At 40.6% G+C, this 25,820-nt stretch overlaps 1 protein-coding gene across 6 annotated transcripts in view; it reads right to left on the bottom strand.

Moving 5' to 3' along the window:
- Nucleotides 1-6,175: 6,175 nt before the first annotated feature.
- EBF2 (EBF transcription factor 2) overlaps nucleotides 6,176-25,820 on the bottom strand; it is a 118,301-nt gene continuing 98,656 nt past the window's right edge. For 2 of the 6 annotated variants that reach the window (XM_042836206.1, XM_042836207.1), the window contains exons 10-18: nucleotides 25,541-25,667; nucleotides 17,550-17,638; nucleotides 16,496-16,561; nucleotides 16,209-16,386; nucleotides 16,062-16,064; nucleotides 15,494-15,683; nucleotides 15,161-15,164; nucleotides 14,672-14,753; nucleotides 6,176-6,746 (exon numbers count right to left, since the gene is read on the bottom strand). In XM_042836206.1, the coding sequence (XP_042692140.1) occupies nucleotides 6,715-6,746; nucleotides 14,672-14,753; nucleotides 15,161-15,164; nucleotides 15,494-15,683; nucleotides 16,062-16,064; nucleotides 16,209-16,386; nucleotides 16,496-16,561; nucleotides 17,550-17,638; nucleotides 25,541-25,667 (771 nt within the window). In that variant the 3' untranslated portion in view covers nucleotides 6,176-6,714. Of the gene's footprint in view, nucleotides 6,747-14,671; nucleotides 14,840-15,160; nucleotides 15,165-15,493; nucleotides 15,684-16,061; nucleotides 16,065-16,208; nucleotides 16,387-16,495; nucleotides 16,562-17,549; nucleotides 17,639-25,540; nucleotides 25,668-25,820 lie in introns of all 6 variants that reach the window. The other 4 variants (XM_042836203.1, XM_042836205.1, XM_042836202.1 and 1 more) reach the window with 3 other exon arrangements.

Here is a 25,820-nt window from a genome sequence, read left to right as displayed (position 1 = left end):
CTATAGATGGCACAAATTGGTGGTACGTCACTTGCTCAGGGTTTGTGATAGCTGAGGATCTGGCCCACACCTTGTCAAGTTTTCAGCTTGTGAACAGAGCCAGGTGGTATTATTACCTACAGACAGTTGCTGGCTGATGCTGGCTATTTGTTTCCCAGTTCTGCTCTCTTGTTTTGCCATTCCTCAAATACTATGGAAGGTTGGCAATTACAAAACAGACAAAAGTCTTGCAGTCAGCTGCAATCTACACACTGTGCTGTGTGTGGAAACCTACTTCATGAACTGCAGTTCCATCGGAAGTCCTTTATCACAGGACCTAAAAGTGTGATGGTGGCTGTGGCTAAGAACAACTCTTTCCTGAAGTGTGAAAGGTAATTACTGACTTCCTCTGGTCTGTTTTGTGGTCAGCACGTTGTAGTTGAAGTCTGCTGGATATTTTTTTTTCTCACCTCCATACTGAAGAAAGGGCAGATTTGTTTCATCTCAATAGGAGGAAAATGTTGTGGCACTGTTTAACCTGCAGCAAAAGATGTGATCTTATTGGACCAAAATGTGTTTTTCCAGGGAAGAAAAAAAAAACCCTTTCTGACTAACATCACATTAAAGCTTTGATCCAGGTTTAGTACGGTAGCTTTGAAGCTCCCACTAATTTTAATGGTGTCAGGATTTCACCTTCTCATCACAGACTGACTTTCCAACTTTTATTCAAAACTGAGTATTGATTGCTGTGTGGGATTGAGCTTGAGACTATGGACAAGAATGAATTGGGTTGAGTTTCCCCAAGCAGGCATGCTGTAGAACTCACCCAATAAGAAAATAGCATTCTGCATCCACCTAGTACCACAGGAGGAGGAGCTGGCAATGGCCAGGCTTGTGTTTTGTCACCGTGTCTTTTTCTGTGATTGTTGTAAACAAGAGGTACCTTAGCACAACCCCAAGGGAAGCGGGGCAGCAGATATGATTTCCCCTTATCTCCTTATCTATCTTCCATTGGAAGGTATTTGGGTGCCTTCCATTTTGGGAGGGGGAAGTGTTGGGTTCCACCTACACCAATGCTTGCTGAGTGTTTCTCTGCCACGGTGCTCTGTCTGCACCTCTGCTATGGCCGCCAGCTGTCTGTTTAATCCAGTCCTGCAAGTGGAGTTAATGAGACATTCCTCCTTAACTAACCTGGTGCGATTAAAGCTTCAGATCTTTGCACCTCAACAGCTGTGTGTTGTCACTGAGATAAATATTTTAACTGGTCTGGCAATTCCCTAGCTGCCCTCAGTAAGTGGTTGAAGGAGTGGCTTTCATTTCCCCATTTATTAAAGTGAAATTCAAGTTCTGACAAAACAACCCTCCAGAAAAGACCTGTGAAGGAAAAACAGGGGTGGGAGTGGGGTTGGTTGTCTGCAGGGCTTTTCTCAACCAGGGCACCCTGTGCCCACAACCAGCTGCTCAGGTGCAAATCTCGCTGTGCCTTCAGTGGCAGCTAATGGGAGAGTTTTGGTTTGTCACCAATATTAGGAGAAAAATTCCTTTGGTGTTCCTGATGCTGTACAACTAAAGGCTGTTCATATGACTTGCCTTTCAAAATGGCTTTTTTTAATGTGGCAGACATCGTTAAATACTTTCCAGAGCAATCTCACAAAGGAAAGATGAACAAATCAGGCAAGATATTGGTATTTACATACGTTCATCATGATGATCCTTGACGTTGGGTTTGTTTGTTTTTAGCAGGGATTCTCTTTAAGTACAAATATTCTTTGATGATGCCATCTAAGTCACTTGGGGTTGGGGGATGCTGTGCACATGCTTTTTGAGTTTAGCAGCTAATATCTTTACTGACACTCTTTTGCTGGGGTTCTTCATGCATCTCCTTCCCTCATGTGGTGTTTTATTAGGAAACTGCTCACAGGGAATCTGCTCAGAACACAGGGCAGCTCCAAAGGTGGCAGCAATAACCCATCCCAGGCAGGACAATGCAATACGCTGTATTGTACAGCATCAGGAGGTAACAGATCGGCAGAGCACAGGAGATCTCCAGGCTTTCATCTGCATAATAAACTTCCTTGCCTGAATACAAAAGTAGGTCGTTGGTACAGACCAAGGCTCTTTCAAAGGAGCTGTTTGTTTCGTGGCTGCAATCTGCACTGCTGGGAGTTCACAGGGAGGAAAAAAAGCTGAATCAGGTCTTAAGTAGAATGGGCTCTGTTGAAGGATGTTGCAGTACAGCAGTGGGCAACTTTGGCATCACTGCTGGGAAGAAGGTCATCTACTAATTGCGTTTATCCCCCTATGACTAATTGAAGCAGATGACCAAAAAAAAACCTGTTTTCTTCTCTGCATTTAGTCAATAGTGCCTTACAATTTCAGTTCCTTTCGTGGGCATCTGCAGTAGTTTAAACACTGACACGTATTCTGTCACTTGTTAGGCAAAAAAAGGTCAGTAAAAGGAGCTTTTGTCACTAAACCAAATCTTCACTCTTTCCTGTGATTTCACAGAAGAAAACTAAATATTCCTGGCTTTGGCAGTTGGCTATCATTTCACAAGGTACTTCTCAGCAGTCCAGTTTTTTGGCTTTTTTTTTTTTTTTTTTCTTCCCTGATAAAATGAAGCCAGTTTTCCTTTCTGACCAGCATTCATAGAAAGGGAACCCAAAATCCCTGCTTCACCTGTGCTTCAGCTGGGATTCGGCAGCCAGGTGTGGAAAAAGGAGAGGTCAGATGAAACCAACACTGCCTTATTCTTTGAATACTGTAACCTAGAGCTGTCTCTCCCAGTTGTGGATGGGCATCCTACAGACCAGCATGAAGGCTTGATCTAAAAAACTGCTGCACAGCACAAAATCCTTATTTTTTTAAAGAGTTATTGCCATAACAGAGCCTTGAGTGACTCACGAGGATGACAAAAGGTGAAGAATAAAGCAGACCAGATACTCTGAAATTAAGATAATTCCCCCCCCTTGTTTACAGTACAAAAATTTTATTTTTTTTTGTTAGGATAATTTAAAGTTTAAAACGGAAGTAGACATATTCATTTTACAAACAAGATATTCTTCCATAAGTAGGACCATTAAAAACAGTAAACAAAACAAAAAAATGCTATCTTTACAAAAGCTCTGTGCATAGCAACTTCATACTGAGTGTAACTGACAAAGCAAAAAAAAAAAAACAAAAAAACAAACAAACCAAACCAAAAAAATCAACCAGCCAACCCCAAACAAACCCCAAAACTATACAGTAGGGAGAAACGAGGCCTTAATTTACAGAAGGAGAAATTGGTCTTTAAAAAACCATGCATATTGGAAGTGTGCAAAGAAATAGGGAGAGTAAGATGCTATACCAAGATAAATAATGAAATAAAATGTACTCTTTCAAAGTTATGATAGGATCCGTAATTACCTATCGCAACACTTTCATCTTTCTAGTGGCAAAAAGGAAAGTCATATGGGAATATTAAACAGCAATAACTAAAAGAGGACAGATTTGCTTATTACACTGGAAAAAATCCTTACATATATATCTCTTTTTACATTTCCTTTTCCTTTTTGCTGGGTGTTTTGCCACTGCCAATGTCCTCCATTTGCGCTCAAGGATTTTTTTGATTGTATTTATTTACACACCTTTTCTCTTTGTAAAGCTACTGATAACTTCTACGCTCGTTTCAATACAAGGATTTACATGCGTGAGCAAAATTTGTGTTGTAAATCATTCGTATGTTGACTTCTTTCGTTCTTTTGGCTCAAATCAAACCCCGTTAAATTATGTCTCAGGCAGCCAGACTTGGTTCTTGTCCCATAGAGAGCCCTGGAGGTGCCTTCCTGGGGAGGTTTTCTTTTTTACTGGGCTCACAGCTCCCCCAGTTGTGGGACTGAATGGGACTAATGAAAGTAACTGAGATGTGAAAGGAACGTGTTTGTTAAAAATGTGAGGAATCAAGGTAGCAAGGTGCTGCCTTTCAGCCTGTGTTCTAGAAGTTTGTATCTGGAGTGTTTCCTGGGCATGGAATTTTGAGTATCATTGGGATAAAATCAGAAAGTAGCCTGAAGAGAAAGGGAGACTGGGGAAAAAAATGCAATACTTCTATGCATTGGAGCTGCTGGAAAATTTTTTAGTACATCAGAGTGGGGGGAACAGAGATGGTCTATTGGAAACAAGTCTGGTAAGACTCATTCTTTTGTATTTCAGGAGTTCTTGGCTTCAATGCTGGTTGTGTTGCTGACCTCCAGTGGTTGCTCCTTCCTTGATGGCACGAAGGACATGCACAGAACCTGCAGTGTCAATGAACTTGCAACCACGATAAACGGTGAGTTATTTTCTTTCATCTTTTCTGGAATGAGACACTTTCTTAGTGTCCTGGCTGTAAGACTCTGACTAACTGCATCTGTGCTTCTTAAAAGCACATTATTCCCGGCAAATTTCTTTGTAAAGCTGCTTTAAATTGCTACTTTTTCTGATAAATTGGGCCACGAGTTTTAGAAGACAGTAACCTCTCTCTTCCCTTTCTAAAATATGACATGAGAAGCCCTCCTGAAATATCACAGCAGTCAGGAGCAGCACAGAGCTGCTTCCCAATAGGAGGATCACCATCAGGAACCATAGGAATAGCTCAATTCATTGTCTTTGCAGTCCACTGGCTTCCCTGCTGTGCTGCATTACTGTTTAGAAACACATCCTGCTAACATGTCTGTATACCAAATACATTTCTCAGAAGGTGAACTGTATGCTTCACCAAATTAAGCTTCGAGGAGGCCCCGTTTTTAGCAGTTTGAACCAGAAGTGCAGTCCCAAGAAGTCAGCTTCCCTGCACCAGGCTATTTACAGGAATGATTTTACACGTTTGCAGAATGCAGTCCTGTGCCAAAACCTGTCTGTAAGGTGGGAGCCTATGACAATCATACCACGCAACACCGAGCTTCAGGCACTGATCGCTGCAGCTGGCTCTGAACCACAGAGACCTTCTAATCTATTACTAATCCAAATTTGCTCCAAATGGCCTCAGCCATTGCTGTCCCAGCTGTCCAGTTCAGGATGGACTCAAGATGGAGAACATCATCTACCATAAATTGTTGAATCACAAGAATACTATTTAACGTATTGGTAAAAATACTGGGCATTGGACAAGTAGTTTTAGGGACCATATATTAAGGATTTATTTATCAGCAGAAAGATACTATCATAGGAACAACTATTCATGCAGCTGTGAATGGTGTTTTAGTAGGGAGTAAATAGTGTAGCTGACTTTTATTTTCCTCAAAAAAATGGCTTTCCAACAAAATCAATTTCTTTTTAGTGGTCTCTGCTTTATCAGATAAGTTGTGATTGCTTTCCTTACATTCTCACCTTCCAACTTCAGGAAGGGAGAAGCAAAGGAGAACTAAATGTCAGTTTTAGGCCAAAACGCAGAAAAAAATCACACTGGATGCTTCTACAAACTTCAGTGTATAAATGGAAAATACTTACCGCTTGGAATGACTCGAGATAAAAGTGCGTAAGTTATTCAAAAACGTATCTTCCCTTTACAAATGCGCCCTTAACACGAAGTATGACTGAATGCAAGGTGTTCCAACTGCACAGAAGAACAATGTTTGAGAGAGCTCTTTCTCTCCCCAGTTCATACACCGAGTGTATAAAGTAAACTCAGTACCTCATGAAGACTCCAAATGGTTCAAATCCCTACGTGTGCCACTCATTTGCCAATGGGGTCGTTGAAACTTACCAGTTCATCTTAGTACCTGAATGCCTTAATTGAAACAAAACACAGCAGGGGGGGAAGAGGAGGAGGATGAAAATTTGTACATGAATCAGTGTTCTGTATATCATCATGTGTTTATCAGTTTCTGATGATTTTGTTAATTGATCAGAAAGAATCCTATGATATCCTTGCACATGGATTCACTAAGAGGGAAGAAGTGAGGAGCGACCGCAGCAGTAATAATATATCTTGAACTTGTCACTACATTTTTGCATCATTTTTCTTCATTGTACAACTGGAGGAAAAAATCCAAAAAAGGTTTAATTTCTACCTCTACATACAATAAGTTACAAGTTTATTTATTTAAATAATTGTAAAACATCTTACATTTTTAAAGAGGTTAAACTATAAGCAAATACACACATACACCAAAGTTCCATCACTCGTGTCAGTTTGTCCTAGAAATTCTTTCATGCTGGTACCCTGTTTTGTTGATTTTTTTTTTTTTTTTTAATTATTTTTTTTATTTTTTCCCTGCATAAACTAAATTGATATCTGAAAGGCTCCATATAAAATAGAAACTTCAACTTTTTTCCCCTACAAAGTAAAACAAATTGTATCCAAAATATCAAGCTTGAATCATTTTTGCCAATTTCTTTTTCCTTTTAATATTTTACAAATCTTAGGAAGGTTTCGTGTCTTTCAAGACTTTGCATTTCTGATCCCATTCTGCCAACTGTTGTTTGTCCTCTGGCTCATGGCTGATTCTTCGTTCGCAGTGTTCTAGGAGTTGACGTGGTTGTGTCAGAAATATCAAACAGGTAAAAGATGCAGCCTTCTGTCTTGTCCAATCCATAAAAAATGTTCCTTTTATTTCCTGGGCCTGGCTTTCCCCCCAAAAAGAGCTTGTAGTGCTATTTATTTTTTTTTTCTTTTTAGTGGTCCATCACAATAAGTAGTTTTGTGCTGTAAAAGAAAAATGAAAAAAAAAGAGGAAAAAAGGGAAGAGGGAGAGGAGCAAAGCTGCCTCTTCCTTACATCGGGGGAACGACAAGACCAGTCATGGCTGAAAAAGAAAATTGACAAAGATGAAATGCTGGCATATTTTTATGGAGAAAAGTTTATTTGAGCCCTTCACCCTTCTGTGTGCAGTCACAGAATTGCAGCAGTGCATCTATTTGCAGGTTAAATGATGGTATTAAAAGACCTTCAGTGTCTCGGAATGTTTTTATGCTTGATTTGTGCTTTAGTGAGAAGAGCCAACAGTGCAAGCCTGACAGCAGCCACAGAAAATGAACAACATGCCACTTCATTGTGGGTTCCACAGGGCCAGGCCCATCGTGGCTTTTAAGTCAATAAAGGAGAGAACTTAATCTATTGAAGCTAATTGAAGCTCTAGTGCGTGAACTTTCAGAAATGCCTAATAATTTTTGGTGCACATGTCCTAAGACTTCTTGCAAATGGACACTGAAATTTTTGGGACAGTTCCTAGCAGATTTCTCATGCTTTCTCAAGTTGAGCACTCAAAATCATTCTTGAACTGTCAGGACCAAGCGGGGTCCTTGTTTCTCACTCAACCTGCTAATTTGCTTGCAAGAAAAGGTAATGGTGTGAGTGAGGAAGGATAATGTGAAAGCAAACGTGAATTTACCCAGGAACCACTTATGGGACCTCGCCATAGAACTGTGAGTGCTGATTCATTGGAGAATGACCAGAGCTGAGCTTTACTAATTCAGTTTCAGTGGAAATAATGGACCAGCCTCTCTTTCTCGCTTGGTTTACCCCATATGTCTGAATCACTGTAGTCTTACCTGGCACGTTCCCAGAACACCGGGCTTATGTAAATTATTTATTAGTCACTCTCACTGCCTTTAATTGCAGTTATATTCTTCATAACTGACAACGGCAACATTTGAAGCTGCCTGGAACTGGTGCTGTTCCCAAAGGTTTTGAGGGGTAAGTTAAGTTTATATGTATTTATATAACAAATGAGTGAGTCATATTTTCAAAGGGGCCTCAGCGTAGTGCAAGGTCCTAATCCTGTGAAGATTTACGTTCATTGAAATTTGTGGGATTATTCATGTGTTTAAAGCCCTGTCCTCCGAGAATTAATTTCACCCTTATGTTCACAGTGTTTAAAAAAAAATGCTCAGGGCAAGATCCTCAGCTAACATGACTCTTTTATTGGAGCTCTGTTGATTTTAAACAACTGTGGACATGGTCTGTGATTTAATACAATAGGAAAACAAATATTTTCATATTTTCTATGTGACTAGGGCTAAAATTTCCTGCCAATTTTGACAGCTGAAAAAGAAAGTGAAACTGAACAATCCTGAGTCAAGTATCTGCTGTTCTTAATGGCATTTGTTAGTGTGTTTCAAATGGAGATCTTTTTCAAACAGGCAATTGATATAACCCTAAATGAGGAAGGTAAATATTTGCATGCCTACTGAGGGTCAAGGGGGAAAAGAGTGCATCTGAAGAAAAGAGGCCTTCTGGTCACGTGAGGGGCTGCTCCTCTCTTCTTCCTGACTCCCCCAAACTGGAAAATGACTTTAATTTCCTGGAGGGCTGGGACACTGAAGAGTTACCCACTGACCTGCCTTTCTACCCTCCAGAAAACTGGATTTAATCCTTGGGTTGACGCCTTTGCCTGGATTCTGCAGTGCTGGGGGAAGAGGCACGCGCTCCCTCGGCTGCTCACCGCCATCCACAGGTTTCCCGGCGGAGCAATCTATGTGAGCACTTCCTAATCTGCTTCAGGCAAAATCATCCAAGTTAGCTCAAAGAATTTAAGTTGTTTGTCTGAAGTATCCTGGCTGGGTCTTTTGCCTGAAGCAAAGAAAGCAAGGCTTCCACAGACTGCGCCTGGCCAGTCCTCTGTTTGGATGACTCTGCAGAGAAGCAGCAGTCCCTGTTACAGCTAACATGGTTTAATTTGAGACATCCATAGTCTGCTGTCAGTGTGGTTTAAACTCTGTTCCTAAGGGGGAGAGGCCACACTGGCGTAGGAGCCACTTCTGATACTACTCTTATCAATGTTATTGTCCTTCTTTTAATCAAGTTAAATTTCCAGCAGATCAAAACAAGGATTAAATCTGAGTTTCTTCCAGGAGCCTTCAAAAATATTTTAGCAATGCTTGCAGAGGTAGCATTTTGTAAAGCCCCTTACAGTGAGGGAGGAGCACATTTTCACGGCGTAATTAAAGAGATGACGTTTAGGTCCAGCAGTCCTGGACTCAGACTGCTGCCAGCAACAACAGAATTGCCATCTGCAACCCACTGTGTTATTACCTCTGGGGCTCTGATCTCTCTTTTGCCACCTTTTCCCCTGAGCAAGTCTCTCTATCCTCTCCTTTCGCCCCCCTCAGAAAGTTTGTTTGTCATTGCAGGCTGTAAATGCTCCGGAGTGGCGAGAAGCCCTTGGAAGCTGTTAGGATGGAATCTGCCCGTGGAGAAATCGAGGTGGAACTGTAAGATAATAAGGACAGGCAATGAGCTTTATTGCTGCCCTGGTGTTTCATCTGAATGTTGCAGCTTCACCTCTTTCTGCAACAAAAAAGGAGGTTGAGGACTGTTGTTTGGGATTCTCACCTGTTCTTCCCCAGCTCACACTAATGCCTTTGCTCTGTGGTTCTCTCTTTCTGCCTACCCTTATCTGTCCATTTCCACCCCACCTCCACTCCCCTTTGGGGCTGCACTGTCAAAAGCCTATTCCCAGCCTGTATCGCTTTTTATTGAATGTTTGTGAGGTTTGGATTAAGGTCTTACACTGCTAGCAAAGCTGTAATTATTTTTGCCTGTATTACTATATATTGAATCGATGTAACTTTTCAATAAAGGTGGTTCAATGCAGGACACTCCCTGATGAGTTGGGAATATAGAAACCACAGTCATTATCCCAGAGGGTGGGTTTTTTTTTTTTTTTCTTGGAGGGAAATGGAAAAAGAATTAGAGATGAGCCTTATTGTATTAACCTTGACAGCTTGCAATTATCAACTGAAACACTTGATTAAAATTGTCACAAGGTTGGACAATTTTTTTATAAATAAATAATCAAACACGGATAGTACCCAGATGCTATGGTGATAGGCACCTTTAATGGCTGTAATTAATAATGATCATAAGCCTAGTGTACACGAGTGGCTCCTGGAAATGCCATCTTGCTCTGCAGTGCAAAGAACTCTGCAGTTCACACAATCATTTGGTAAGAACTGGGGATGGGCTCTGCACTGCTTATGCATTCTATAGCTAGCATAGGTGCTTTGGTGGCTAAATTATGACTTGTTTTACAAACCCCACTTTCTAAAGAAGGGTGTTGAGCATTTTCAGCCACTGTGTCTTCCTCTCTCCTTTGGTTGTATGACTCTTTGTTTTCCTCTTTTGCCACAGTTTCCAGTGAACTGCAATCTTACAGTTCTACAGCTCTCCACAGAAGTGAACAATGTGCTGCAGTGATGCAATTTGAGCATCTTAAATGAATGCTGCTATCCTGCAAGGTCAGAAATACCTCTGTGCATGAGATGTTCTGCACACGAAGAGGTAGGTTTGTAATTGCAAAAGCCACCAAGCTGTTGGTACCAGATGCAGCTGGTAAGTGCAAGCTTTACCCTATTGCTATCTTTGCTTCCCATCGTGGCTACCACTAGAAAATGCATAGTTTCACTTTTAATATTAAGACTGGGGAACTGTTTGAAAAACAATGCACTGTTTTACAAATGAGCAATCAGCTCGGTGTTTTCCTCCAGAAATCCTACCTGTACATTGTGACATATAATGAGCTCCTATAATTAACATCCCATCAAGTGAAGGATAAGCAAATAATAGGATTTTTGTTTAGCTAACTTCTAAGAAGAAGTTTGAAATATCTTTTACGACTTTCTTTATTTTGAAACAGTTTGTGCCCCATACGTCTCTGCCAATAAACTGCAGAGAAAAATGTACTTCATCCTTATACATCAAATTTAATCAAATGACACATATATAGTTTTCTTACATATTGACATCATGAATATATCATTTACGCTCTGTAAGGTACTTAAAGCACTGTCTAGGCTCTGGAGTCACTCTGACTTGGCAGAGTATCACTGGAGGTTCCCAGCAAGGAAATGCCCACTTTTATTTTCACCTGGTTATGGCTGTTAAGGGTTGGTTTGAAGTGCTGTGTTGTAAGTGCTGACTGGAGCTAAGATTCCAGCTGGCAGGTCAGGCACTGCACTGGTAGCAATCAGGAACAGTGTTTTGGAAATGTGAGCCAGTCGTTCCACCTGAATCCCACCCTCTACAAACTTCTGAGCAACTGTTCTCTCATGACCTGTTTGTACAAATGTTCAGTGCAAGAGTCCCTCGTGTTAACACCTCTGACTTTGTCAAGACAAGATACGAATAATTACAGCCTTCAACTCAAATACCTCTATTTCCTTAGGAAATAGTACAGATGTCCCCCTTGCTAAATTGAGACTGTTCCTATGGGTATCAGACTTCAATACTTTTTGGGTTGGCTAGGATCCTGATGGTTAATGGAACATCTGACCTTCTGGGGCTTGCCTGCTATTCCTTGTAACTGAGCTTGCATTTTCATGTTGAGATGTGCTGAGCTGGCCAAAGGTAATCTGGGCAGTCAGCGGTCCATGCTGTTCCAGCAGTTTCCAATTTGCTTACTTTTCCCCATCAGCTGTCCTCCATCTGAGATGAGTTGATTAGGCATTTGTGTACTAATCATGCCGTGTTGCATCATGTCACATTATATCTTCCCAATGCCTTCTTTAAACTCCCTTGACATCTGACGTGAATGGAGAATACAATTGTTCTGATCAGGATCACCTGCTCTCAATTTGGGTAACATATAGAACTGAGTGGCATCCAGTATGGATTGCTGCTTGTTCTCTACCTGTCGTGTCCTATAACAGTGTAGGAATGTATAGCAGATGGCAGGTGGAAGAGGTAAGCAAGAACACGTGGCACAGGATGGGGTTATCAGAGGGCATTCCACAGGTCTTAGCTGAGTTGTGCAGCCCCAAGCTGAAAGCCAGCAGATAGGCACATCTCGTGCTTAGCTCATAGTTTTGATTCACAGTGTGTTTTCCTGTTATTTCCAGCACAAGATTGTCCCTCAAAAAAACATCTTTGCATCTCTTAAATGGCCAGGAATAATGAGAGTGCTAATCTGAGGATTAAGCTCATAAGGCTTCTGTTTAGACTAGTTTTTATCCAGGCTTAAACACTGCTGTAGTTAACGTACACAGAAGCTACATTCAAGACTTCTGTTGCTGCTTGTAAGCAGAGTGGCCCTGGGGGCCAGGTAGTATTTTTGATGCTATCACTGCAACAGGATGTGATAAGTAGGATGGAGGCTGTATCACTAGGAGACTTTTTGCCTTTCAACAATAGATGCAGGCAAAGTACAACACTGGAGATGTTACAACAGAGCTTAAAAAAATCCCAGCTGGAAAGATGCTTTTGCTGTATTATGGGTAGGGAAACTGGGAGGTGATGTCAAAACCACTGCATGATGTGCTTTCAGTTGGAGCCTGAATATACTTACAGCTTGTTCTGTGCTTTTGCTGATGCCCATGTTAAACTAAAATTTATATATATATATATATATTAACAGCATGCCTGTTCTTAGCTTATATATTACATGGCAATGGCACAGCAAAAGGAGATTAACAGTGTCCCATTACTGCAGCACAGTAAGTCTATTCAGGAGGCCTGTTTGGGACCCTCCTGTTGACTTTCTGGCCACATCTGTCTGTCAACACTGTGGGAATATTAATTTGGATATCAGGCTGTGTGTAGCTGGACCCTATCCAAATCATGCGCTCCTCAGCATCAATTTAAGCAGTTCAGTTGGAAAAAAAATTTTCCATCTCTGGCTGAAATAGTTAAATAGCTACGAAAACCTGACATAGCGAACCTGGGGCAGAGTGGTCTGTGAATCAGCTGCTGTCTTTGCTGCGAGTCACAGCTGTGGTTTGCTGCTGCAGTCTGACTGACAAATCTCACTGTGCAGGTCCTGTATCTGCTGAAGTCACTTGTGGCTTTATTACTGCTGTTATGTATTGCAGTGCTGAAGTACAAGATTTCCCACAGTGAAGGAGACACAGTGGACTTCTATCGGTGAAAAATGCAAAGATGTGAGTGCTGGGTTTTTAGTTCTAAGATTTTATGTTCTATTGAAGTTCCATTACTAGAATCTCTTATTTCCAATTAATAGATTGAATAAAACACATCGTAAACACTAAATGGCATTAATAGCACAAAATGAGCTCTGTTACTTCACTTGTTTACAAAAGGGATTAAAGAAAAATTAAAAAAAAAACTCTTGCTAAGCTGCATCTGAAGCAGATGGGACGGACACAGTAAGTCAAGGGGCAGTGTTAACTAAAGTTCATAACTAGTCGGTGTGGTTTTTGTTACCCAGTCTTTTCCTTTCTCCCAGGAAGTGTCTTGACAATGATTTTTCCCTAAACTGATCTGCAGTTAGCTCTGCCTTTGGTAACTTCTTAAAATAAACCTTCTAGCCTGGTGGGTACACAAGTTTGAATTTAAATCCAATTTAAATCTACTCTGAACACAAAGCTGCTGTTGAGTGATTTCTCTTTAGATTACGTCCGACTGCTTCAAGCTATAGAACCAAACTACTCCTGAGCTTGATAGGCCTTCCTAGTTTGATGTTCAAACCTGTTTACAATCACGTGGCCTTGGAACAGTTTCCCAAAACAGCTAAAATCTCACCATGGGTTTATACATATTAAAATACAGTGAAATCAGTATGGTCCAACATTAGCTGATAGAACTCAAAAAAAAAAAAAAAAAAAACAACACAAAGGTAACTGCAGACCAGGTAGTGATGATAACTCTTCAGAGTCCATGATCATACCCGACACAAAGATAAATTTGCCTGTAAACAGTTTAGATAAATAGCCCCAGCTGTTGGGTCAACAAAGCTTTCTTTACGTACAAATCTGTGCACAAAAATTGCTTCAAATACTCCTTCCCTTCTCCTTTAAACAGAGTAGGAAAGAAATTGTGTTCCCTGTCAACATGTTGCCTGTGCATTTACATGGATGGGGCAATGTGTTTCTTTAATGGGGAGGAGATGATCTTAAAGAGGCATGAAGTTTCAGGTAATTGCAGCAGGGGAAGAAGCTGTTTCACATATATAGCAGAATTCTGCATGCTAGCTTTTAAAAATGTAATTATTTTTGTTCAACACACCTAAAATTTCCTTATTATATAAAATAATCACAACTTATGTAGGTCCCTGTGGCCTGGCTAAGGATTTATAATGCACCCAAATCAACAGGTGCGGTTTGTAGGACTCATTTTTAGAATTACCACAGGCTCTTGGCATGGCTGAGTTCCCAGATTTGTTCTTTTTCTATGATATCTCTAGTGGAGTCTGAAGGAGCCAGATGACTTCTAAGGCCCTATAAAAGCTTTCTTTTATGGAGACTTGGAGTGTATTTACGTGCTGCACAACCCCCCCTCCCCTCCCACAGCCTATTAAAGCAAAGAATTTAATACAGGTTTCCATTCTTATCTTAATACTCACATTTGTTTTGCAGATCACCTTTAAAAAGGCTGTAAATGTACTATAGGGCTTAATTCCCTGCATGAGCCTAAACCTTGCAGCAGGTTTCAAGACATTGGCCATTGTGTGCAGAGCTGTCTATTAACTCTGCAGGGCAGACATTTGTTTTACTAGTCCCTGCAGCTTAAGGAGAAGCCATTCCTCGCAAAAGAGCTGGTATTTAAAAGAAGCATGGGTGAAATCCTTGTTGGTATAAATGAGTATCTGTCCCTCATTGCTTTAACGTGAAAAAGACAAAACATGGAGCAATGCTTTAATCCAGCTGAGTTGGGTCAGACTTTCACTATAGAGTCCTCTAATGGTGTAATGGTCTTTCAGGTGGTTATTGTATTGGCTACAGGTGAACACAGTGTGCTTGGTATATGCCAGCTGAATGTGAATTGTGCATTTCTTACCTCTAAACCCATTTCCATTGCCACTGGAGCAGGCAGGAGAAGGAGACCCTTGGGGTCTGATGACGGGAGCAAAGGCACTCTTCTGTTTGACAGCAGGAAAGACGGAAGAGGAGAATGGAAGGATGGAAGAAGTGCTGGAGGAGCCAACTGTTGGACTTGAAGACATTACTGTAAGAGAAGAAAAAGTTATTCCTCATCAGAGATGCAGTAAGACATGTTTCGTGTTGCTTTATATGTCTGTCCTGTTGGCTTGGCTGAGGTAAGTCTAAAGTAGAAGGGTAGTCAGTTATATTGAACAGCTAGGTCAAAGAAAATATGTCTAATTAGCCCAAACTGTAAGAAGAATTAACCAATATTTCTTGTGTTTTCAAATGAATCCCCAAATCTCCTTTAAGTATTAGTTAGAAAGAATAACAATATGCTGCAGACTTGGTCCTTTCCTCAATGAAGTCCTACAGAGGGAAATCAAGTCATGGAAGGAAGAGTGACTTGCCTGTGGTCACCCTCGTAACTGGAAGTGCAATAATACTTACTTCATCAAAGTGAAAATAATTCAGAGTTCAGCTCTGTTATTGCTAATGTAGTACAAAAGTCATTTCAGAATGTCTTTTACTAAGGATATTCAATTCACAGGCAGGGTTCAGTATTCCTCTGTTATTCTTGAAAGAGGGGAATGTTTGTAGATATACTAGAACACAAATTCTAAGCCTCTTACAGAATTTTCACTGAATCTCAAGAACTTTTCTTGGAAAATGTTGCTCTGTTACTTGATGCAGTAAATGAAATTAAGCAGGGCCAGGCACAAACCTAGAAGCAAAGCACTTACTTCCATAAGGGGATCCTGTTGGAGAGCCGTTAATGAAACCGGGGGAGCCTGGAACACCCAGGTTTGACATGGGGACGTTGCTGTAGCCGTTCATGCTGTTGCTGGAAGTGCTGTAATTGGACTGTTGAGGTGTGGAACTGGATGAGTAACCGCGGGGTGAGATGCTGCTTGTGTTACGAATGTAACCTATAAATAAAACATATTTCATGGAATGCCAAGGAATTTAGCTTAAAACTTTCTCTTTAATAAAAAAAAACAAAACAACCCTGGCTCACAGTTAAATTATTAATTTAAATCCAGCTTAAATGAAACAGCCAAGTAAGTGTAATTAAACTGTGCTCTTTCCCCCCTCAAAGTAAGTAAATAAAAGCCATTTGTTGCCTTTCATGTTTGGTTGCAAAACGTTTGTGGTATTTTTCTTAGCCTTCTTTTCCTCCAGAAAGAGATTTGAAGAATACTACAACTATCATCATTAAAGTACCAGTCTATTGTTACAGCTGTAAAAGGGTTTTTCCACTGAAAAGACTTCATTAGAAGGGTGTGATCCAATACTCTCAACTACACCTACTACAACAGGTCACACAGATAGGCATCCAGATGGGTCTTCAGTACCTCCATCGAAGGAGGCTCGAGTTGAGACACTACTGTTGAAATAACTGAGATTCAATTTCTCACTGTGTGAATTAACACTGTACCGCTTGCACTGCTCACCTTGGTTGTTTCCCTGTGTTGACTCTGAGATGCTGACCCCCAGCTGGCTGCCGTAGGAGTTAATGCCCATCATGCTGCTGTGCGCCGGGGAGCTCGACAGCGCAGGGATCTGCGCGGGATTCCGCGGTACGCTGTAGAGAGCTTCTGCGATGTCTGCAGCTCGTTTCAGAATGATGTCCTGCAGAACGAAGGGCACAACTTCAGCAAAGTGCTGGCAGAAAAGTGCTGGAGTTTGTTACAAAAATCTCAAGGCATCCCACTACCCTGCCCAGAGTCGTTACTCTGACCTGGTTGTTATGCGGCGTTCCGTACAGTGCTTCAACTAGGTCAGCAGCTCGTTTCAACAGCATTTCCTACGGAAGGACCAGATAGAGAGACACGTAAAGCAGCTGGAAAGGACAGGAGTCCCGTGCAGGGGAAGCGGCGCGGTGCGGGCGCTGGACGGCAGCGGGCGGCGGCTGAGCGGCGCGCCGGGCCCGGAGCTCTCCAGCGTCCTGAAGGCGGTCGGCCATCTCCGATTTCCAACAGCAACTCGGCTCCCTGCTGGATTTCAGTACATCTTTTTGCATAGATACATCAGGCAAGAACGCAGAACCCGATCGCCTATCATCACGCAGCGATAGGTAGTAACAGTTAGTCTTCTACTGCACTGAAATACAGGAGTAAAGTCATTCATGAGGCTCTCGTAGCGCGAGGCACTGCATCAACAAGCTGTAATATTACAGACACAGTGCTTTCAACACGTACATGCTGCGGTTGTGGCTGCAGAAAGCTGACTTTCAAGTCATCTTTAATGAAAGATTCAGATTAGACCTCTACAGCAATTCCTTTATGCTTATCATATTTAGGTTCAGAGATTTGCCAGCATGGATAAAGACAAACAGAGTATCACAGAATTGTAGGGGTTGGAAGGGACCTCCAGAGATCGTTGAGTCCAACCCCCCTGCCAAAGCAGGTTCCCTACACCAGGTCACACAAGTAGGCATCCAGGCAGGTCTTGAACATCTCCAGAGAAGGAGACTCCACCACCTCCCTGGGCAGCCTGTTCCAGTGAATATATCCATATGAATATGAATTGCGAAGATATCTGCAGTCAACACACATTTTAGCAGTAAACGAGTTCATAGACAGTGCTTGAGTTCTAACAGGTAAAACTTACTGGTAGCTATAGAGCCAACATGATCAAATTGTTGTTTGGACCTACAACCAATTAGTGAACTTTTACTTATGTTCAGATATAACTGTCAGTTAAGGTACAATTTTCCATCTTCTTTATGAGTTATTTAAAAGTGAAAGAAAATACTTACTGGGTTTGGTTGGAATACTTAAAAATGTTTTTACCTTAGCTAATCTTTCAGGGTCCCCAGGATGTCTTGGGATGACTTTTTGCAGTCTTTGGAAACCGTAATCTATAGTAGGTTCATTTAAAGCTGAAAGGAAAACAGAAGATAATGTATTACATGATTATGTGTCTCAGGCAATACCAAACTTAAAGTCTTGCAAAGAAAGATGAGTTTCACAGCTTCTCCACTGCCACAATATCTAGCAAGTTATGGAAAAAAAAAACAAAAAAACAAAAAAAAAAAACAAAACAAAACAAAAAAAAAAACCTCAAAAATTCACATACGGTATTGATTATACAGTCAGAAATCAACAGTACCATATTTGGTCATCTAATAAACACATCACCCACCCTGCATACATTCTGCTATCACAAACTAGGGTGCAGCTATTCATTAGACACATTAAATTCTTTAATTGTATGTGGCTTTTATGCATACGTAACCACTTCACTGTAACGATGTTAATTTCCAGTGGCAAACCAAAAGATCCTTAGTACAAGCTGGTGGAGCCCTGATAGAATCGTTGATAATTTCATAAAACTTCAGACATGCTGATAATCTCTACTTTGACAATAATAATGTAGTTTCTGATTATTCAAAATTAAAATCTGTTTGAAATTAATATAGAAACCAACATCAGCTCTTCAGAATTCTGCACACTGGTAGGATCTGCCTCTAATATGTTAGGATTATTAGTGTTTAGTAATATATATATATAGATAGATAGAATTTCATTATACTTCAGAATGAGCATTGTAATGTAAATGACACATTCATGCAATCACATGCAAAGAATCTTGCTTAGAATTCCATGAACCATTTAACAAGTGATGCACATAACCCCTGTAGCAATATCCTCATTCAGTGCCGGCTTCTTTCACCTTTTGGTACAATTTCTCCTTCTTCCACAACTTTATTTATTTATCTATTTTTTAAAGAACTGGTGACATCAGCACAGCTGAAAAAATACCTGATTCCAAGAAATGCAGGTGGCATTTACTGACTCCTCTGAAATATTCTCAGCATCTTTCAGGATAACCGTTTCAAACACCGGGAGAATTAAACTATCAAGTGAGACAGACTATTATACGGATCCAAATTCTCTGTTTATCTGTTTCTATCTTTGGTATAACAACATGAAGGTAAAAGGTCATATTCCCCACCGAGATACATTTTATATTTACTTTTTATTAAATAATTATGGCATGGCATGAAGTTTAAATATTACAGGAGATAATCAAGTGGGAATTGTGAAGAGAAAACCCAGACCAGAGAATTTAGTCTTGGCTATACTTAGAATGTCTTTGCTCTCCACTGGGAGCCATTCTGGTTTGCTTAAGGAGTTTAATAATACACATTTCAACTGCCACAGAATCTACATCCCATTTGGGAAGAGGTTTTTTTGAGGGGGTGGGTTGTTTTTGTTGTTTTTTTTTTTTTGCCAATAATCCTGAGAATTATAGGCCAATTCTCTCACGAGCCTATACATCACTGTGTGCCATTTCTCTTCTTGATTACAAGTCTAATGAGTTATGTTGCATTTTTTAGATATAAGCAAGAGCAATGTAAAATATACAAGAAATATAACATATATCTATATATAGTTAACTAAAATTAGCTAACGGGAATATACAGCATTCTAATTCAGGAAAAAGAAATAGGCTGTTATTCAACAAACATTTTTCCAAAGTACTGACATGGATTTTTTAAAATTCTATTCAGACAAATAAATAGCAACAAATAAATTCTCAACAATGTTGAACTGTCTAAGAACTCAACCATTCACAGTTCATGCAGATATTATGCCTCTTGACACAAAAGGTTTTCTGTATGATCTGTAGTAAAAAAGATTACTGCTTATTTTACTCATTAATGAAACAAAACTATCTCTGTCATGAAATCCTGCAAAGAAACATGTGACATTTTTGGAAATAGATGGTACCTTTTCAACTGAAGCTGCAACAGGAGAGGTGAGATGTAGACTCCACCAGCAAGCTTAAACAGCTTCACCACAATACCACCTCCACCGAGAAAAGAACTATTGGATCAGCAGTGATTTATCTATGTGTTACATAGACTGTATGTCAAAGTTATATCCAAATGCTTTTTGGTTCCTGGTAGAGACCACAAAGAGATAGGTATCCAAAGTGAAGCCCTCCAGAAAACTGACTGAGGCATAGCAAAATCTCTTTGACCGCTCACATATCCAATGTTTCAGGCACTAAGGGTCTCTTGAATTTCCCAGAAAGTAACTTAAAAAATTGTTCTTGACATGAGATAGCACGTGCACAAAAGAGCACTCATCTAGAAAATAAATATATTGTTGGTCAGTTTATAAACTGCACTCTAGCACAGTTGTTAGAATTATGTTATAGAATTGTCACAGTCAGCAGCAGGGAAAGGTCTGAATGCCCCACAGCCTGCCTGGCAATTTATGACAAGACCCAAACAGAGTACAGCATAATGCTGCCTCTTTTATATCATTATTTATCCTAGATAAACCATGCTTCCATTTTAAATACAAGTCTCCAGTTACTATGGCCCACTGGAATATGATGCCATGACACCTGTCTGCATTTGCACAACCTGAAACAACAGCTCAGTCCCATTCATCTCAACAGGGACTAACTCAGATACCCAACGATAACAGTGCTGACATTTAAAGTATTAATTATTTCACCACACATCAAAGCACATAAGACTGGTGAAGGAGGAGGATGTTTTGAAGATCTGCACAATTTACCATGAGTGACAGCTCGCTCTGATATCACAGTGATGCCCTGGGAGATGCGTGTTGTCCCTCTCCGCCAGTCAAAAAAGGGCCTCAGTCAAAGCCCTTGGCAAAGTTCTGCAGCTTGCCTATGCTTTACTCTACGACACAGAGCAAATGCCAACAAGCCCACTGTTTGCAAAGCATAAATGAGAAGAAAGAAGGTATGCATACTTCTAGACATATCTGGAGCATAGAAAACTGAGCAAGGGAACATATTTAATACTTAGCACATGACACCTAACCTTCAAGAGCTTAACATACAGAAAACAAAGCACAAAGTCTTGGACTCCAGCTTTGCACTGAGGACTACCATCACTCAAACCAACAGTAAAGAGATGCTTAGTATTCACCCTACAGAATAAAATATTTATCTTCACATTGCTGAGTACAGAAGATCTTTGCTTACAGTCAACAGCAATTCTGTGCATTGGGAATCATGTGCATCTGGTCAGTCTACTCGGAGGAGTACATTAGGACCTAGAGACCTAGAGTTGGAAGGATGCTACCAGAAGTACACACCTTGTGCTATATTTGCTGTTTCAGTAACAGCTTTCTCAAACACCACGCTCCCAACACAGCAATGTCTTCAACAGGCTGAAGGAGCCCATTTGCTCTGTGCAAGTGCTTACAGATCACATCAGTTGTGTTCGGGCCAAGTGAACTCACTCTTCCAATTTCTAGAACTCACTGTGTCCTTGTAAGCCTTGCTTTCCACAAGCAGATAACAAGAGCTTCTCAAATCTACTTACAAGCTTTAGTAAAACAGTACCTCCTATCCTTAGTACCTGGCACAGAAAGTGAAACACCACAGCCTGGGAGACCAACATATCCTACAGATTAGTTTATATTGCATTGCTCTGACAAGTTAACTCCAGGAGGATTTTTGCTCAGCAAGGAGAATTATGTTCAAAATCTCCCTGAAATACGCATTTCCAGGTTAGAAACTGTATGACAAAGTAAATGCAGAGCTGTGATCAAACTTAAGATATGAAAGCCTACGAGACATATCTGCAGCTGGCGTAAACTGAGGTAAGTGTTATTAAAGTCAATGGAGTTATAATGGCACTACTTAAAGGAGCAGAGAATGTGAATCTGTGTAGTATTACAGCAGAATATGAGGCTACTGCTGGATTAGCAGCAGGGAACAAATGTCCTGTTTTAAGAACAACTGATGATAGAGAAGTAATACAGAACACGGGGGTGTATGTGTAACCTGTATTCACACCAGTTTAAGGTTTATTTGGAGGATAAATATTTAATTATGGTGATTTAAAAACAGACTTATCACCCTTATTATACTAATTACGGATGTCAATTGGTTCAGCAGCTGCCACTGCCAGTAACAAGCCATTCCACTAGATTTTTGCCATACTCCAGGACATTGTTGGACACCCACAGAATCTTATTGGCTTCACCCTTAGAAGGGTTTTCCATCTGGCATCTGTAGGGAAAAGTCCACACATAACATTTTGGTGATGAGAGGAGTTTGATGGGTGAGATGCAGCACCCTGAATGATAGCACTTAAGAGAGGAAATGCTGACAGAACCATAACTACAGCAATGCCAGCACAGCACACTTTGCTAGGAGCCCATTATAAATACCCATTATAGGATGCATATGAGCTCCCATAACAGCTCTGCTGTGGCATTTAGATTTACCCTTGAAATTTATACCTGATTTTTATACTCATCTTTTTAACACTTTATCATTTTCTTCTTCAAACAACCTGTATTGTTACTATTAAAAAAAAAAAAAAAGACCAAGTATAATCGGGTCAAACATTAATATTTGATGGTATATTAAATATTGAGGGCACAAACAGAAACACACTTCACAATACTAAGATCACTGCTTTTCTGCTTCCACATTTTAGGAAAGTATTGGTGGCCTGGTGACAAAAAGATCTGCCTAGGACCTGGGAGATCTGTTCCCCTGTCTTCAGCTTTCCTGCACAACCACAGGCAGTGCTTAATCCTTCTTCTTCCCATGGCAGTTCCTCATGTACAGAAAGGAAGCACATGTCTGACGCAGCGAGGCCCTGATGAACCTTTCAAGGTCTGGTTTTCTATGAGTAATTATCATTGCTATACCTGCGATGTGCCTATAGCCAGCTGCTCAGTAGTTTTAAATGACTTGACCCTTCGCGCTTTCCATCTGAGGTTATCTCAGCACTTAATAATTATTAAGGACTTAATATGACATGACCCTGCTGGTAGTGGAGCTGCTCGTTGGTGCTGCTGTTATTAATTCTGACAGAAGTACATCTTCCCATGCTTTCACTTTGCAGAATTTCACACTCCTCAGTCTCCTGGGCTAGATATTAATGTCTCCACATTTCTTCAGCGTTTGCCAAGCGCAGGTTGGATGTAAAGGGGATATATTTAGAGGAGAAACTCCTGTTTATAGAGACAACCACAGTTCAAGAGAGAAGTGGTCTCATTTGCATCCCCAAGCTGCCCCATTCTCTGATGGTTTGTCAGATAGAAGCTGTGTGACAGCTGCATCGCAATATAAAGCACTAAGAGTAACATGAAAATAATAAGATCAATTCTCACAAGAAAATAGATTTTCACTGTGATGCACTGGACTACCTCCTCAATAATAGAAAATATATTGAACTTTCCTGTTCAATACTTAATACATTTGTCTGCTCTACTCTTCCCAGCACAGACCTGCACTTCTGTGGTGCTACTGACTATATTTGACAAAGTGCTATGGACACATACATGTTCTCTGCCATTTAGATAACCTGGTTTCCTGGGGTTGGTAGCTTCTCTCTTGTCTTACAATGTGATTGGAGCTCTGCAGCCTTTCCTTCAGTGGAGGATTCAGATCTCTCCTATGAATTCCCATTTCTATAAAGCATGCTAGAGCTGTGCATCTTTGACGCCTCCACTTTTTTGACAGAAACTGATGGTTCAGAAGTTTTGGGAGGGTCCTAAAAGGACTCACAAGTGGAAGGACCTTGACTGCACGAACACAGCTTGCCTGGGGTAAGGACTGGTGTTTGTTCACAGCAGTTTTCTGATATCACAATTGAGGAGAGAAAAAAATAAATAAAAAGCCACCATGTTATTTTCATAGCTAAGAAGTTGTTTTTATTGCTATTAGCAGCAACGACCTGGGGGAATTGATTACACAGGTGAGCCTCTACCTAATAGCTGTGTTTATCATTTTGCCTGCCATGGTGGGAGAGCTGCAGGTTCCCATACAGACAGATTGAAACGTTGTCTATTCTACCCTTGTTCGGCATCTTTCATGAAGTGCTGCTTCGTAACATATGGCAGTGAGCACCCACTCACTCCTCTGAGAATGCTAACAGATATCCCTATGCCAGCAACAGCAGTAACACAGGGATAGTAGATTTAACTTTCCTCTCTTCCGCCAGCTCCTACGTACGTCTTCATGTCCCTCTTAATGGAAGCACACTAATTAATATGTCAGAGAACTGCACTACAGTCTGACTCCAGTCCCCCTCACTAGTACAGATAAGTCTTGCAATCGAGACAGCTTCACAGTAAGAAATACACGTATTTTCATAGACAGATGCATATTTCTATTTTACACATCTCTGCATCACTCCGCTCCTAAAGCTCTTTCAGCACTGGTATCAACAGCACTCAGAGAAAGGCCCTCGCTTTGTGTTGAAGAACTGCAAACCCAGGCCTAACCAAGCAAAAAAAAGTATAGGAAAACCTGACATTTTCTATCTGCAATAATAACTAAATAATTAACACTCTCTGAAGGTAAAAGCATCACAGCTGATGCTGCCCCTAAGAGCCCTTCACTGCACATAAACCAACAACCTTTGGTAGCTTTGGCCAATTATCAATCAGAAAATGCATTAGAAGAGGATGCATTTCTAAAGCTTTTGGTCAGATCCTGATCTCACAAGTCCAAGCCTAATTCCAGAACGAATCTATTCTGCTTCAGGACTGTTTTGGTGCAAGATCAAAAGAAAGTCCTCATCTTCACTCAGTCAATGGATATAATTCTAATGCCTTCAACCAACCATGGATCAGATCACGGTCATAACAAAAATAACCCTATGTCAGTTAAACTCATGTTTCTTCAGAGCACCACATGTCATTTAAGACTTCATTCTTGCTGCGAGTTTCTTAGTGTGACAGTCATGAATAAAAAACTTCCCACATATATAGCTAACAGTAATTTAGCATTTGTACTAATGAAGAAGATATAAAATAACATATGACAGGAACAGGAGTCTCACAAAGCACTGGTTCTTCCTAAAGTCTCTGATTTCCATTCAAATTTTTCCAGTTTTAGGAAAATTCTAACTAGTTCACCCAACATATGGCTAAGGTTTTCCCTTAAAATTTTTAATAAGAATTTATTGGACCTTCATCATTACTTTCAATTGATTGCTTAAAATCCAACCAACATAATACTCAAAGACTAGTTCATGATGGTTGTTGGTAAGAAGAGGCTTTAAAAAGCAATAATTTCTTGCATTTTGAGAAACCTGAATGTGATCCAGTGGGAGCAAGTCCATCTCTTTAAATACAAACCCACCCTTTAAACACTTTATATTATCATTCTCCAGACAAGGCTAATAGGGTACAGAAAGTTGAGCACACACATTGCATGCCATTGCTGGCCTGATGTTCAACGAGCTGCTCATCTGCTCCCATCTGATTTTCCCTGTCCAATCCACGGACTGTTCTCTCCATAACATCAGTGTTCTCCTGCTGGCTGAGGTGAATGTAGGGCACTAAATAAGTTGATAATCCATTTAAGAATAGAAAAAAACAAACAATTGTACTTATTTCCTACTCAGTTCATTGGCTTCTCTCAATAGAAGATGCTCCTTGTCCTCTGGGATTACCTTGAAAATGAAAGGTTACCCCAGTGAGGAAGAAATATAAAATAAATACTGCTATAAAGAAAACATCTTCTGATATAAGGAGCAATGCTACTGTGTTACTGTACATCCAACATACGCACGGGCAGACCCATAACATAACAGCATGAGCTCTATTCTAGAAGAACTATTAACGTGTACTAACAGTTGCTTAACACCTCTGCACAGCAATGAAGCTGCCCTATCCAAATGTCACAACTGGCAGAGTGGCCTTCAAACAGCAAGAGGCAGAACAAACAAACAAACAAGCAAAGCACAGAGTTGTCTGTAGTGCTTACCAAAACAAAGAGGCTCAGAGCTTGAGCTCCTCCAGCGCAAATCAGAAGCACCTACCTGTGTAAATAAACCTGCCTGGGGCGCCTTTGCAAAACTGTTTGGATTTGTATGATAATGTCACTTCAACCACTCCGGGAATGTGACGTGGAGGCGTCTGAACTCGAATGGCATGAGGTGTGATAAGCTGGGAAATGACAAAAGGAGAGACACAATTACACGGCTGTGTTATTCCCCCTGCTTACCTGCACCCTCCAAATGTGCTTTATGAGTAAGTGCACTGCTTAATGCTGTGTAGCAGATGCTACGGATTAGGCAACTGATATATCTTGTGTCATTT

Source organism: Centrocercus urophasianus, unplaced genomic scaffold (assembly GCF_019232065.1).
Source record: "Centrocercus urophasianus isolate 14NV4802_14NV808 unplaced genomic scaffold, USGS_Curo_1.0 seq_58, whole genome shotgun sequence".
Taxonomy (NCBI): domain Eukaryota; kingdom Metazoa; phylum Chordata; class Aves; order Galliformes; family Phasianidae; genus Centrocercus; species Centrocercus urophasianus.
This window is presented reverse-complemented; position numbering and strand designations above follow the sequence as displayed.